Source organism: Temnothorax longispinosus, chromosome 8 (genome assembly GCF_030848805.1).
Source record: "Temnothorax longispinosus isolate EJ_2023e chromosome 8, Tlon_JGU_v1, whole genome shotgun sequence".
Taxonomy (NCBI): domain Eukaryota; kingdom Metazoa; phylum Arthropoda; class Insecta; order Hymenoptera; family Formicidae; genus Temnothorax; species Temnothorax longispinosus.
The window spans coordinates 20492882-20508852 of NC_092365.1; the positions used below are offsets into that span (position 1 = coordinate 20492882).

Below are 15971 nucleotides of genomic sequence, written 5' to 3' on the forward strand. Positions count from 1 at the left end.
GTTTTTGTAGTTAATTATGTAATTTACAAGCATATGAAAGATGGTTCGAAATATCGAAGAAATCTAAAGTTGGATAACGTTTCTACATTTTTATATCTTCACTACATTGTTATAATTATGATGGCAACCCGAATGAAGTCGGCAGGAACGGTAGAGCTAATTATTAATTGCGTAATTATTTAATTACGCTTTATTTAATTAATTATATTTCTGCCCACAAATTGCAGGCAAAACGGTGATTTTATCTGCAGCGTTAAATCGTGACTACGAAGTTCCGCCTCTAAAGAAAATACAGATGGCGTATCGCTTGTACGTTCGTGGAGTTTAGGACGAGTGACATGTCGTGAAATTATTTATTGCTTTGGAATTACAGAACGCTACGTTTACAGAACGCTGTTTTTTGAAAGAAACCTTGAACCTAACCTAACTAAAGAAATCTGGAGTTAGACGTTCGTATGTGTCATCGAAATCAAACGTTTCCTGTGTAAATTACTTCGCTCACAGTCATTTACTACGATGAATTCAATAGGTGATGATTTATAGATACATTACCTGTCAAGTCTCCGGATTTTGGAGTAATAAAATTTATTTAACGTTGCAGAAAAAAAACGTTGTCCTTTCATGGAGAAATGTTACCGAAAAAATCCGATTCATTTCGGTGAAATGTCACATCCTCATTGTAACTATCTGTATTCCTTAATTACATGTAATTATATAATTATTGAAGGTTAATAGCTGTCACTTTAATTTTAGTGGAGGAATTACTAGTGGATCAGCTGGATGGTACGATAGAAATACCAGAAGTGCTCCATTTTGCATGTAACGATCGTTCACAGTTGTTAGATCAATTGAAAGTACTGCAAATGGTGCTTAGGAAGGAGAGGGACAGAAATAAGAACAACCAGATGTCTGTAACCAGTAGTTCATCCTCTTTTAAAACACAATCTTTGTCTACTGCTACGTCAAGTAAAGAAGATTATAGACAAAAAGACTTGAAAGAAAAAGTAGAGAGACATAAGGAGGCAACTGTACAGAAGAGGCAAGATAAACTCAAGCAAATGGATGCAGAAGCTCAAGCACTCTCTAGAGCATTGACTTGCGAGGATCGGAAGGAGAGCTTGGAAAGTACCAAGGTCAGTGAACATGAGAATAAGTTTGTGAACATTAAATTATAAAAGGTAAACGTAATAAATGTAAGTTTGTTTGTAGCCAAAGAAGAGAAGTCAGGAAGCAACAGAAACTGGTTCTTCTGTTACGAAGAAGATGAGACAGATGAGCATAGAAAGCAGCAGTCACACTAAGGATAGTCAGCAGAGCATCAGCAACACTCAAAGCAGTTCTAGAAACAATGAGCGAGATGCAAATCGTGGGACGTCTATCATGGATATGTATGAAGCTTGCGATTCGGAAAAGTCAAGAAAGGAAGTTAGAAAAAGGGCCATTCAGATGATGAGACAATCTGGATATACGGTCTCCGTCGTGGAACCAGGAGAGTTTGCGATAAAATATGCCTTTTCAGCACCTTATCACTTATTCTACACGAGAGTGGAAAATTCCAGGGAGACTTACAATCAACAGTTTTCCATAACTTTCCCTGAGATTCTCGACCGGAGTCTTGGAGAAATTGTTAACAGTCTTCATTTAAATTTTATGGTAGACGTCGGGTGGCTGTGTTTGCAGTATCTGTTGGCTGGCCAACGTACAGATATGATGATTCTGTACGGCGATCGGGTGGATCGTGAGAAATTAAGTAGCAACATTACCATGATAGAAGTAGATATGCCGACCAAGTTTAGTTGTCATCATACGAAGATCATGATTCTGCAATACAAAGACGATGGAATCAGGGTGATTGTCTCCACTGCTAACTTGTATTCTGACGACTGGGAAAACAGGACACAAGGGTATGCTAAATACTCTTAGATATTTCTTAATAGTACGATATTTGTCCATAAATATATTTTTATTGTGTTCTAATTAGATTATGGATCTCGCCTCACCTGCCCTTGCTACCAGAATCCGCGAATCCCAGTGACGGGGAATCTCCAACAGGCTTTAAAAAGGATCTCGAGCGATATCTGAATAAATATAGACATCCAGCTTTGACGCAGTGGATATGGGCGGTACGAAGGGCAGATTTTTCTGACGTGAACGTATTCCTCGTCGCTTCTGTTCCTGGGACTCATAAAGATAATGAAGCCGATTTTTGGGGATACAAAAAATTAGCGCACGTCTTATCGCGTCACGCTACATTGCCGCCAGATGCCCCTCAATGGCCCATCGTCGCGCAGAGTTCTAGTATTGGCAGCCTTGGTCCAAACTTTGAGAGCTGGTTATCGAAAGATATAATTCCGTGTATGTCGAGAGAGACTACTAAGGGTTTAAAGAGTCATCCACGTTTCCAGTTTATTTACCCGTCGATACAGAATTACAAGCAGAGCTTTGATTGTCGAAATTTATCTTGCTGCTTGCCCTATAGTACACAAGTGCATTCTAAGCAACAATGGATAGAATCATACTTATAGTAAGCTACACACTTGTTTATTTTTATTTTATTCAAATCTTTAGGCCTGTGTTTTTATGCCTTAGAAGCGATCCGTTTTTCCTACAACTAAAATTTGATATATTTATTTTTATAGCCAATGGAAAGCTAAGCGAACAGGGCGAGATCGTGCGATGCCTCATATTAAATCCTACACGAGAATTTCGCCCGATTTGAAGAGCATTCCCTGGTTTGTGCTCACCAGCGCAAATCTAAGCAAAGCCGCATGGGGAGTCCAACGAAACAATCATTATATAATGAACTACGAGGCTGGCGTTGCATTTATACCAAAACTTATCGTAAGCACCGTATTATTATTTTAATATAATTTCTAACATATTGATGAGTACGTGTTATTGAAATGTATTAAAGGCGCATGTTTTAGTCGATTGATATTAATTATTACTTCTCAAATTCTTTTGTATTCAGACTGGGACAACTACGTTTCCTATCGAGGACGAAGAGGATCCAGCCGTCCCAGTATTTCCGATTCCATACGATCTTCCATTGTCTCGATATGAATCGAGCGATAGTCCTTTCGTCAGCGACTTTCTCAGCTCTCTGGGCAGAACGTAATTTTGCAGCTAATACTAGTATTTTTTTTACCTCTTTAAATAACGGAATATTTTTGTATCCATATTTGTATATTTATTTGCATGTATATACAAATAAAAAGCATTGAATGTTTTTTTCTCTCGATCAAAACCTTTCCTTTAAAACTTATAAAAATGAATAGGAAAAGTAATTTATATGGTTTTGATTTAGAGAATTTAACATTTTGATCACAGTTATTGGAAATTAATATTAGCTTCTGACATAGCTACTTAATTACCTTCATTATTTATATCCGTTGGAATTATCGGATCTTAAATGATTTATTGCTCAATCGTGAGATACATGTATAATATAGGATTATTGACGCGGAAGAAAAGACAAAGAAGCAATAAATGTTGGAGAATTTTCGTATAGTGCATTCTTCCTCGGCAACTTCTTCCTCAGTCTCGATTTCGCGACGAATTCGTGCCCGGTCGCCTCAGACGCGTTTTCCATAAAACATCAGCACGAAAGCGCTTCCTCGATGCGAGGATCGAAACGTAATATTAGCGTCGTCCGTTTTTGTACATGCTCAGCCTTCAAACGGCTGTTAATCAAATCATGATATATACGCAGTAATTACGCGAATCGTACGCACGTTAGGCAACGCACGTCTTGTCGAGACACGTATATACATATACCTACGAATTATAAAAGAAAACAAGGAAAATTTCAAGTTATGCGGTCGGGCACGTCACTCGATCATCTGATTGTAAGACAGAGATATCAGATTCCATTTTTTGTGGAGCGAATTTATTAATAAATCGTTATTTAACTTTAACTGTGTACGCGAGACACTGAGAGGAAATAGATCTTTTTTTACGATATATATATTTCCGTGTATTATACAACAGTTCTGTTGTTCGTCCTCACGCCTGATTTCGGAACATACGCTCTTATCTTTTGTCATATTACCACGTTTACTATGAAGCAATGTAAACATCACGTCCCTCAGTATACGCAAGAAACCGCTGAGCGGTTTCCGCAAAGCTTTGCATTTATTATCGATAATATTGCCCGGTGATAATCTCGCTACATCAAATATTTTTCAAGGATATCGGAGAAACGGTGTTAAAATCAAGAATAAAGTCGACAAGTATAGTCATCAATCAATAAATTTGATAATTTACTGTCCATAATACTATAATAAATATTTTTAATAGCAAATTCGACGATTTATCATGTAAAAGTATCAGTTTTTTCTTAAACTCAATCATCGAATGTATAATATGTTTATTTATAAAGCTTACAATAAAGCAACAATTATCTGCAAGGCTTATTTCTCATTTATCAATCATTAGAACAAGAAAAAAATGCGCGAAAAAAGTGTAATCACAACTTTATTACAAAAAATATTGAAAGCCGGATATGGAAATCTATTTTTTGTTATTGCAGCATTAAATAATAATTGAAGAGAATCTGAAACAGCATTAAATTAAAGAGAATTTAAAATTTATCTTTAAAATTGCGAACTTGATGATACGATTTATTATCCTGCGAAATGCAACTCTTAGGCTTGTTCGTTTTAACTGAACTTCTCGCACAGTTAATTTATGCTCTTTTTCTTTCCAACGTGAAAAGAAAAAGAGCAAAAATGAACTGTGTTTTATCTATATATATATATATATATAAGTTCAGCCAAAACGAACAGGCCTATTATCGTGTGCGATTTTTAACGCGATTATCATCGCGCAGATCCAACAGTCGCGATTTCACTCTTTTTAATTATGGAGTCTTTGATCCCCCGCTCTCCCGTTTTATCTACGGTCTGCCTTCGTTATCGGATCAATCACATGCTGAAACTCGCTAGCCGGTGACGTCAAAGTTTTCTGATCCGCTCTGAGCCTCCCACCAAGAGGCGAGGACTTCCTAGTTGGATGTCCTCGGCGCAGATGCGGCTTTTGGGAGAAGGGACATCTCGGTGCCGGCTACGGCGGCCAGCCGAGGACGTCGAGTCGATCATCAGTACGCGAGATATCACCGGCGGGATAGGATAGGACCTCCATCACCGGATGTGTGCGTACCGGTGTGTATTTTCCGCGTACTTTGGTACGCGGTCCGGATCTACCTCCGAAAGATTTCTCGCCGGTGGATTAGCGGACTCTTCGTAAAATCTATCGGAGGATCATGTAAGTGTTGACCGAGGTGTTGAGGTGTCAAAGAGATATGTGATACATTGTGCGGGGAATAATTACATAAAAGGACGGCCTTCGTGTGTAAGACGCTAAATTTTTTGGGAAGAGAACAATACGCGGCGCGCGATGGGTCGGGGGGAAAACGTGTCCTGCCTGATAATGAGACGGTAAACGCGAAAGTATCGAAAGCGAGCGTGGTGCAAAATTCCATTGCTATACAGCTCGTTCGATTTTTATTGATTTTTTTGCCAGTCGAAATTGGTTAGCAGAGCGACGTTAATCATAACCGATTCAGTTTTCTTCTCTTATTTAAATAAGGTAAATCTATGCTTGGCACACATAATGTGTACATACGCGTATTACCTTTCCTTGGATCGTCTTTTTTAAACGCTTGAGTAATTCTTAGAAATTCTATGCGACAGCATTACGATTTGATAAATAAATCGTAAAAAAACGCAGACAGTTGTATAATTTTTAAATAAAACCATATACGTTTGATAGCACGTTGTTGCCGTAATTTTTCTCTTCAAGTTTCCTCAATTAGCAGGTATAAAGAGTTGATTAGTTCTAATAATTTATCAAAGGCATTTTATTTTATTTTGATGTGAATTCGGGGGGGGGGGGAGATCGCTGACAATCGGCTGTCAATTGTCAGTAAAATCATTTAGCGTCGATGTGCGTCAAGCTGCTTTAATATTTAACGTTTGCAACACATGTGCTGTAATAAAATTTGTTCATATATCGAGAGTATATGATTATAAACGAAGATACTATTAGGCTTTATCGCAACGGAATGTACCCGCAACGAATTACTCATGATCGCAAAATCTCAATTTAAAAACCCTGACCCTTGGACGGCGAAAACCGGCGTTTCAGTCCGCGACTTATTTCTGTCAACAAGGATCCGTCAGAATGACATCATCCAATGTTTTAAGATGACGCTGCCGCAACTCGTTCGCGATCCTTCGAAATGTTGCGAGTTCAGCCTGCGCTCTTATTGACGGGACGTGGAACGCCGTCGACCGCAAAGACGAATCGATAAACTGCTGCCGAGGTGTTGCGGCAGTGGAGGATATCCAAGTCTAGCCACCCCCGACACGGAGAGAGGTAGCGTGTCCGCCTTAATCGCCGGATTGATTTTCGTCGGAGCGGACTGCGGAGCACGGCGAGATCAAGATGATGACTTGTTGGGTCCTCGTCGGGGTCTTCGTAGCCATCGTGCTCATTTACGGCCTCGTCGAATTTCATTACTTCCTGCGCATGTTTTTCACCGTCTTCCTCGCACGCTACTGCAAAAAAAGGGTGCACATTCTCGACGAGACCGTGATCTACGGTACGTGAGAAATTTACGCTCGAATCAGCTTCGATTCAGGAAGCGAATTTGAAGTTTAACGATTCCATTTAGTATTCATTAAAAAAAAAAAAAAAAAAAAATGTCCGACCTTGTGCGAATAACTCACAGCTATACATAAATTAATTATGCTACGAATTAAAATCCATTTGTATTCCTTAACGTAAACAACTGTATAATAAATATCGTAAAATAATTTATTCAAGTTTATATATATATATATATATATATATATATATATCTAAACTTTTATTTTAATATCATTTTATTGAAAAATAAGAGTAGAATATTTTTTAAAAATAGCACACATTTAATTGATATTTCTTACGTCAGAGCAGAAATAAAATATTTTACAGGAAATCCTTGGAATTTTGGTAAATTTATTTTAAGGATGCCTTATAAATTGCTTTAACGCATTTAACGATGCCTATAAAACGGAATGCCTTAACACGGAAAATTTTGTCCCATCAAAAATTTTAAAAATAATTATGAATACCTCGATATTAATAACAAGACATTAAAAGCGATTGCATTGAAGGTCTACCATGTGCCGTTTTATCGTTACGATATAATCTAGGAATCCTTACGATCCCTCCCGGTTATCTCCCTCTTGTGTGAACCTTGACCTATCATGTGCGGAATCAGCTGGCGGGTAGAATGTCGCAAATTCAGAGTATTGATTGCGTAACATAACGCGTCAAATATAGCGTAAAATATCAAATCTTAAATCTCCTCTGCATTCTTCTCAAATTGATGCGTTACGTTTTCTGGCGGACAACTAAGCTATAGCATTTGATTTTATCTCGACGCGCGACGTTTACGTTGCTTGAAGAATGGTTCAATATATGTATAGCTTTTCAACGAATGCAATGACCGATTAGTTGTACATATCCTTACATCTACATACCATGTAGGTGCTTAGCCACAGTTACGCGTCCCTAATTCTTTTAACTTCATCCAAAGTTAAAATCAACTAATGCCTCAAAATCATCATGTTCCATTATGTAACGTCATTATATAACGTAAGAATCTCTGGTTTTGATCAATTGCATAGAAATATGCAGTTATTTTATATGCGGTTTATAGCTGAAATGTGCGGTTTATATGGATTGTGAAACTGAATTTCTTGTTCTTTGAATTTGAGAAACTTTCAATATATAATTTTATACAACACACTTTCAAGTTTGATATGTTGAATTATAATCATGACCATTAAATCTTAACCATTCTATATGTGTTATTTGTCGTATAATTATATCGCTTGTTGTAATACAAACGTGTTCTTGTTACCTTTACATGCATTTACATCTTAATCGCTCAATCGATGTAATCACGATCAATGAACAAAGTAGCGTGATTCAAAGTGTAATAGATATTTTCAAATCAAGTTCAAAAAACTCACAATTATCTTATGATGATTTTTAGGAATTTGCACTACCAACGATGTGGACGCGCTTTTATATCACATGAACAACGCCAGGTATCTTCGCGAGCTCGATTTCGCGAGGGTCGACTTCTTCGAGAGAACCGATCTGTATCGAGAGGTTTGTTCTCAAGGTTCCGGCGTCGTGCAGGGAGCTGCCACTATACGCTACAGACGTTTCATCAAACCGCTAACGATCTTTAAAATTACGTCTAAGGTAACTAGAGGAAATTAAATGCAAACGCGTGTAGTTTGAATGTATTTTTCAGAGGCGAAGAGGGAAAATTCCTGTTTACGTAAGCATAAAAAAAAAACGTTGTTGAATTGCTAAGAGAGTTAATAGTATGTTTGTTGTAATAATAATAAAGAAGAATTCAAGAATTTTTTATAATAAAGAACGTTTGCAGACACTTTATGATGTTGCAGATTTAAAAAAAAAACATCCCGTTGCAGTTTCTAAGTCGTTTTTTTTTTCGAGAGTACATCTTTCAGTTATGAATATGAAGTATCAATTGAAGGAGATTGCATATGCCGAACACAATAGCAAACACGTCAATAGATAACGAGTTATGTTTTTATAAAGCATTCACGATTCCGAAGTATACACCATTTCGATTTAGTGATTACAATGCACCACGCGATCGTATGACGCACACAGTGTCGAAACTAACGGCGGTTCTCGGTTCTCCTTACGGAGAAACCTGTCCTTAATGTCCTTAACAGACGCATTAAATTGTATCAAGAGACAAGGTCACGCCTCGGTATCGAGTAAATGCGTGAGCAGTGGCCGTGTACATGTATACGCAAGGCAAATTGCAGGCCAGGATTACCGCGGTAATGATTGATTTCTGATTTAATTTTCAATTAATTAATAGTCTAGCATCCTAGAATGCACAAGAAAAATATCTGGCTGAATAAACATTGCAATCCAAAAATCGATGAATTCGACAGAATTATTATTACAAGTAGAAATATTTATCGACTCTATTTGGCCATTATAATTGTCAAAACAATACGACCATGATTTGGTTCGGTTATTATCGTCAAGACGCACTTTAACCAAGAAATTGGTCCTTATAAGTTGATGCAATCTTTGATACGTATATATAAGCATCTCGTTTAAATAATTAAATTTATTGCGAAAAATATTACTCTCAGCCTGGCTGAGGTAATATTTAAATGAGATTCATATAATACAAGTATCAAAGATTACATCAATTTATAAGGACTAATCAGTCAATCAATATTTCTACTTGTTATTATTTGATTGGCGAAGAAAATGAGATTTACTCGAGAATTATTATTACTTTTATTGTGTTGTTGTGTTCTCGAAAGGTCACATCTCGAAAGGTTCTTATAAAATTTTCGAATTTTAACTTTTGAAAAAAAATAAAACGGTATAACGGACGGTATAACGCGTTTAGAATTTTAAATTAAATATCTTCGGTTATGCGTTATCGATTTTTGATCGCAGCGGAATGGGAAAATGGTACTATATATACAATTCCGGTAAAAAATTTTTTATATAAAAACATCTAAATATATTTAATCATATAATATTATATAAAATATTATATAAAATATGTTCATACTATGTTTTTTTTCTCTTGTATAATCTTTGTTCATATGTACAAGAAAAATAATAAGAAAAAGAATTAGAAAATAATTAAAAGGATAATTTTTGCATTGTTTTTTTTTTACAAAAAAATAAAGTCTATGCAAATGTGAAAAATTTGCTCATATATAATTATTTATAATGATATTTTATATGTATATTATTACATTTATATGTATGTGATTATAAATTTTTATATATGGGCAAATAAATAAACAATCCAAAAATAATAAAAAAACAATGCAAAAATTATTTTTAAAATTATTTTCCAATTCTTTTTTTAATTATTTTTCTTGTAACAAACGAACAGAGATTATACAAGAGAAAAAAACATATATGGACATATTTTATATAATATTTTATATAATATTATATAATTATATATATTTAGATATGTTTTTATATAAAAAATGTTTTACCGGTTTTACATACAATATACGCATAACTGTGCTACTATGTGCATATTGTTACATAAGTGTCTTCAATGTTGCAAAAATCAAAACGGAAAAGAAGTGTTTCGAACCGGTTTACTTGTGCATATTATTGTACATTTGTACTGTATTGCGAAAAGTAAGGTAGATCGGTAAAGAAGCATTATGCATCGAACCGGTTCACTTGTAATTGAACTTTCTCTATATTCTTTCTTCACTCGGATAAGTTACATATATTTTGGGAAAAAATGGGGCAATGTCCCATAAATATATTAAAAAAACTGAAAACTTTGTATTTAATAAACTGTTGCGTTTTGATCGGCTTGGTAGCAGATAAATAGAATAGTTACGATTAGAGTAGCACATAGGAAAAAACGGATTTGAAATGGGCATTCGACGTTTTAATTTTAATTAGCATAATATATGTACACAAGTACGTACGCAATCTTGCGTATAGTATAATTTCGTTAATTTCTTTTCAGATTATTTATTGGGACGAGAGGAGCTTTTTTATGGAGCATCGATTTATCACGCCGAGCGACGGTTTCATAAGGGCAATCGCAATTTGCAGGCAGAGACTTCTTAACTGCAGCGCTGACACTGTCATTAGCGCCCTACTGAATCGTAGGGTGAAGCAGAACGGGAACGTCGAAGCAGGTGTAACTCAGGTAGGAATTAATTACGTTCGAATATTATTTTGAATAATTCAATTACTGTCAAGAATGTGTTTATACTGCGTTTATCATAGAAAGTATACATGTTGACATTATGCTGAAATAAAAATGTATTATTCAAGTCGCTTTGGGCCATCCAGCTATTTTTTAATTAGATAAACTCGAAGCGCAAAAGTTAAACGGCATATTGTGGTTTCTTAGGTATCTCCTGTGCGGCCAGAGATGCCACCCGAGGTTAGCAGATGGATGGAAAGTAATGAGATATCCTCAGCGATGTTGAGGCAGGAACCGACCACAATAACGACGCGCTGCTGACAAACGGACGCCGCGACGTCCAGCGGTGACGTCGTTTTGGCACCGATATACACAACCACGACCGTGTAATGAGCGGAATATCGGAATGCGATTTCCATCCTTAATCATCGGTCGGACGGATGTTGTTCTGGAAATTCCGGAATAAGAACAATTAATCTCAGTGATTCTCGCGACTTGGGTGTTTAACTCGAGAAACGGAAACTTAGCCCGTAAATGGCCTTTCGACAAAATAAATGATCTACGACAAGCCTGCTGTTCCGCAATCGAGACGGAATAAGAATATAGTTAATGTAATCGCAGCGAGCGATTATTTCTTTCTAGTGTTTCTATATTGAAACATGGAATAGTCGAATTCTTAGAAAAAGAAAGTAATTATAAGTAAAGTCTTAAGAAGACTTTTTTTTAGAAGAAGAATATAATGATTTTTTTTACCTTCGTATTTTATAATTATACACTATTTTACTGCTGAGCGTAAAAAATCAATGTCAAGGTATTATCGTACATTGATAAAAAAAAATAAAATATTGAGGTATTAATTAAAATTTGATATAGTGTATGTAATGTTAATATCAAAACTATGTAACTGTATACGTGTAATATTTTTGCATCAAATGATTAAAAACGTACCTCAAAATTAGAAGAGAGGTGGATTTTTCTGCGTTGGTTTGTGTTACTCGCGTAACAATTAATTTATTATGATTGAACTGAATATTACCATAGTACATAAAAATATAGAAGATTATCTTTTAACACGCCATTAACTACAACTGATTAAATATCTTACATTAACGTTGTGTGTTACGAATTTAAATTATTTTCCACATAATCATGTTGGGGACTTAGCCGCATATTACGCTACCGCTAGCACTACGATAATAGTAACTTGTAATTGCATAACATCTTTGAGCGCGAAACGAACATTGTGAAACTGTATTCTCATATTGGTCATCAAGTTTCTAAGGCCATCCTGAAATCAAGGTTGTAAATTAATAATGATTGTAAATTGATCGAGCAATAAAAGATCATTAATTTACATAAATCAAAAGTGTCAAGAGTTAGTGAGTACTTACCTGATACTTACCTGATTCTTTGACGATCCATTCGTTGTCCAGCGGCGATCCGGTTGGCGATCCATATTTAAGGCGAGAATCAGGGGAGGTCCAGCATCGGCGATCCAATTGACGATCCCTCGTTGTCCAGCGGCGATCCAAGGTCACATCGTTGGTGGTCCATCGTAGTCCAGCGGCGATCCATCGAAGGCAGGAACCTGAAACAGAAAAGGTGGTTAATATCGATGTCCAATTTTGACGAGATACGTATTTCTTACCTTTTCGGTAGATTATTGGTTAAACCGAGTGGCGACTGGGCAGTAGATTAACATATTTCGTGAATCTGAGCCTTCACTTAACCACGTCCGGTTACAGTGAGGAGGCGACGATCGCGGCTACGTCAACGTGTGTTCGGGCTTGCAGGTCCTCTCACACGCAACGGAAAAACCAAAGGTGGGGAAACCCGCGCGATTACTAAAGCCGGGTTAAATTTGGCATTAATAATAATGACTGTGTATTTACATAGTATATTAGGTGCCTTTACATATTGGAAGAAATATATCTATCTATTAAATTAAAAACGCGTCTTTTCGCAATAATAACTTGATGTTTTTGAAAAAGTCGCCGGTATTTTAGTTTGCTTCCTTACACCTAACGACTTTGCAGACTATAATATTATATCTGATTGGATATGCGCACACATTGGAATAAATAATTAGCAGCGAGGTCACTGATTTTTTAACACCAATGATAGTTCACGTATTTTTTATAGCCGCTAACTTCCTCTGTCGTGTGTGTTACCTAATATTTATAAGAATTAATAAAATTTTATAAAAAATGGAGATTTTTATAAAAATAGAGAAACCTTATTTTTAATATAGTCTCGATCTTGATTCATTTAACCCTTAAATGCCACACCTCTCAAGAATCTCGTAAATGACATGAGGGGTCTAAAAGACCCCACATGAAAAATGTCTCCTTACTCATTGATTTTTTTATCTTTAGTTATGAAAATTTTTTTCAATGTTGTTCAAGGCTTAAAAGAGAGAATAAAATGCTTATATTGTTAAAATTTTAATTTCAACATAGTATAAAAAATTAAGTAAACTGAGTACTGCTAAGTGTACAAACGGGTAGGTCAATCACTCAACTATCATCAATGGGAGCATGAGCTCCATTTTTGGCAAGAACATTTGAAAATATTTCATTCTAAAAAGTCTGGGGTCCGCTGGATCCCACGGGGCATTTAAGGATTTAGACTTAATCAGCGAAATGAGATATTAAAATTTAAATAGTTAGACAGGTAATAAAACATTTTTTCAGTTATCGGAGCTGATTTTGCATGTGTTAAAAGACATATTTGTAGAATTTTAAATTGAAAGAAGAACAAATTAAAACAGCAGCTATCATTTATCTGTACAGAGTAATTAATATTTCTTTATTCTTTTTTAATATAAAAGGAACTTATTATGTGCGTTTAACTTGTGTGATGTTCTATTATAAATCTCTTGACATTTTATTTGCAAATCTTCCAATTTGTGATTCTAATTTTGGTTGTCATTTTTCGATCAATCAACGTTTTGAAGCGTCGGTCTTTAGTAACGTGCCTTTGGAACCGGTTCTTCGGAGACCTCCAGACAAGCTAGAGTCACGGTCAGTCTTCTGTCGACCGTGAGGAGGCGCGTATCGAATCGGCGTGCTACAGTATATTTTGTTCAGATAGCGAGAGATACGCCGGTAGGAAGCTGATAATGTTGTGTTCTTGTGCCGTGGCGATAGTCGCCATTCTCTACATTCTATTCGATGTAAACTACTTCCTAAGAATTATCTTCACCATCGTTTGGGGCAGACTTTTCGAGAAGAAGAAGAAGCTCTTCGATACGACAACGATTTATGGTAAGTTCTCACACTTATAATAGATTATTAACTTTGTTTGTGAATAAATCTATTTGCGGTTTGTTAAATGAGGCATTTTTAATTGCAAGGACATTGATAAATAATTCTAAGGAACGGAAGAAGTGTACGTTGTTGCGTCACAAAAAAATAAAATTTCCTATAAGATATTATCGATACTTCATGGAAATAATTGTGGGAAATTAAATAATTCGCCGAGTGTGGAGGAAGCGAGATATAGATCGTGTGCAAAGTCGTATCGTATTGTCGTTGTTACGTGTATCAAGAGCAAAGGTCGCGAATAAGATTTACATTAGTAGACATATCGCGATAAAAATACGTTCCAATATTTTGCAAAGACATTTTACATGTATCGTGTACATTTTTGTTCAACGCATCAAAATGTTCATAATTTACCAGGTGTGCACACACCGGTGCACACACTGTACACTACTTATTTATGACGTATATTTACATTCTGTGAGTCATGTTTTCAAATGTATTCAGTTACATTATGTGGGTCGGCAAATAACTGTACGGAATGATGCGCCAGCATATCGGCGTATATTTCTTCACTCTACGGAACACCGGCACCGTATATTCATTCGCAGAAAGACTAAACAGTCACGTATATGTATATACAGGTCGTTTCTTGTAATATCTCTGTTTTAAACTCCAAAAGTTCATTATACGATTTTTTTCAGTTATTAAGTAATAAGATTCATTTAAGTAGGACAAACACATTGGACGAGTTGGACTATTCGAAATAGAAAGGTTCGCGTTTCAAAGGATAAGTGGTTATCCGTATACAATTTCGAAAAATCCGAACAGAAAGCTTGTAACTCTTTGGCCACCAGAAAATTTCGTCTCTGTCGTGAGATGTCATAGCTAATGAATTTCCCTTGTTCTAGGAATCTGCAGCACTCAGGACGTTGACCTGGTCTTGAAGCACATGAATAACGCACGATACTTGCGCGAGTTGGATTTTGCGCGTTTTTACTTTTACGATAATTCAGGTATTTACGACGCGGTCGCAAAAAGAGGCGGCGGTGCTGTTCAAGGTGCATCCACTATACGATATCGTCGGGCAATTCCTATCTTTACGCCGTACAAGGTTACGACAAAGGTATACGATCGATTACTTTTTTGCGTCTTTTTTAAATGTTTTTATTGTTCTTGCGCGATAATTAAGTCGATTTAATTTTTCTTGTTGCAGCTCATTTATTGGGAAGACAAACACTTTTATATAGAACAGCAATTTATCAGTCTCACGGATAATTTTATTCGCGCCGTCGTATTGAGCAGACAAACTGTAACCGGATTGAAAATTCCGGTAGCGGATATAATCGCCGAAATCGAGCCAGAAACACGCAGGCCGGAGCCCACCAAAGAACTTCAGTTGTGGCTGGAGTCCATGGAAGAATCATCTCAGAGTCTGAAGAAACAGAAATGAGAAAGAATATGTTCTTTTTAATGCGTTTGTTTGACACGTTATTTATTTAATATTCTTTTAGAATAATTTTTATATTACGGTTGATTCTTTGTTGCAATGTGTATAATTTTATACATATAACAGCATATCTATTTATGGTATAATGGTATTTACACGGTTGCCTTTCGAAGCTCTTTAATTAAAATGCTATTTTTAAATTTAAAATTGTAATATTGAATTATATATCTTAATATTAATTGAGGTACAATGTTGAGTAGAATTTAATTTTGGTTTATATGTCGTAAAATGTTCCTTTTTGCTCTACAATTAGTAAGGAATAAAATTTTGTTAAATTTTACTAAATATATATTACTTCTCATTAGTTGTAACGCGCTCATAATCTTATAAACGCAATAAATTTAAGATAACAGGACCTTTTATCATTAATGTAAAAAGTATTTATCTCGTGCTTAAACGATAAAGTTCCTAATTTTATTATAAAATGTTGATAAAACAT

At 35.7% G+C, this 15971-nt stretch overlaps 3 protein-coding genes across 4 annotated transcripts; all 3 read left to right on the plus strand.

Moving 5' to 3' along the window:
- Positions 1-125: 125 nt before the first annotated feature.
- Positions 126-3502, plus strand: Gkt (tyrosyl-DNA phosphodiesterase glaikit). Its single transcript, XM_071785783.1, has 7 exons — positions 126-529; positions 602-679; positions 754-1133; positions 1210-1904; positions 1982-2524; positions 2640-2841; positions 2972-3502. Exons 1-7 carry the CDS (start codon positions 517-519, stop codon positions 3116-3118), a joined length of 2058 nt encoding a protein of 685 aa, XP_071641884.1. The 5' UTR covers positions 126-516; the 3' UTR covers positions 3119-3502.
- A 1573-nt stretch (positions 3503-5075) lies between these two features.
- LOC139817130 (protein THEM6) lies at positions 5076-11870 on the plus strand. Of its 2 annotated transcripts, none has more exons than XM_071784961.1 (5): positions 5076-5265; positions 6173-6604; positions 8048-8262; positions 10574-10759; positions 10967-11870. In XM_071784961.1, the coding sequence occupies exons 2-5, from the start codon at positions 6448-6450 to the stop codon at positions 11078-11080; spliced, it is 672 nt and encodes a 223-aa protein (XP_071641062.1). In that variant the 5' UTR covers positions 5076-5265; positions 6173-6447; the 3' UTR covers positions 11081-11870. The 2 variants fall into 2 exon arrangements, with proteins under 2 accessions (XP_071641062.1, XP_071641061.1); XM_071784960.1 differs by having other exon boundaries at positions 6207-6604.
- Positions 11871-13760: 1890 nt separating this feature from the next.
- LOC139817131 (protein THEM6) lies at positions 13761-15887 on the plus strand. The gene is made up of 3 exons (XM_071784962.1): positions 13761-14025; positions 14934-15148; positions 15239-15887. The coding sequence occupies exons 1-3, from the start codon at positions 13881-13883 to the stop codon at positions 15473-15475; spliced, it is 597 nt and encodes a 198-aa protein (XP_071641063.1). The 5' UTR covers positions 13761-13880; the 3' UTR covers positions 15476-15887.
- Positions 15888-15971: the final 84 nt, after the last annotated feature.

Coding starts and splice junctions, on each gene's coding strand:
- Gkt (XM_071785783.1), top strand. Junction 1,134..1,209: donor AGAGCTTGGAAAGTACCAAG/GTCAGTGAACAT, acceptor GTTTGTTTGTAG/CCAAAGAAGAGAAGTCAGGA. Junction 2,525..2,639: donor TGGATAGAATCATACTTATA/GTAAGCTACACA, acceptor TTATTTTTATAG/CCAATGGAAAGCTAAGCGAA.
- LOC139817131 (XM_071784962.1), top strand. CDS start 13,881: ATGTTGTGTTCTTGTGCCGTGGCGATAGTCGCCATTCTCTACATTCTA. Junction 14,026..14,933: donor CGATACGACAACGATTTATG/GTAAGTTCTCAC, acceptor CCCTTGTTCTAG/GAATCTGCAGCACTCAGGAC. Junction 15,149..15,238: donor CGTACAAGGTTACGACAAAG/GTATACGATCGA, acceptor TTCTTGTTGCAG/CTCATTTATTGGGAAGACAA.
- LOC139817130 (XM_071784961.1), top strand. CDS start 6,448: ATGATGACTTGTTGGGTCCTCGTCGGGGTCTTCGTAGCCATCGTGCTC. Junction 8,263..10,573: donor TCTTTAAAATTACGTCTAAG/GTAACTAGAGGA, acceptor ATTTCTTTTCAG/ATTATTTATTGGGACGAGAG. Junction 10,760..10,966: donor TCGAAGCAGGTGTAACTCAG/GTAGGAATTAAT, acceptor GTGGTTTCTTAG/GTATCTCCTGTGCGGCCAGA.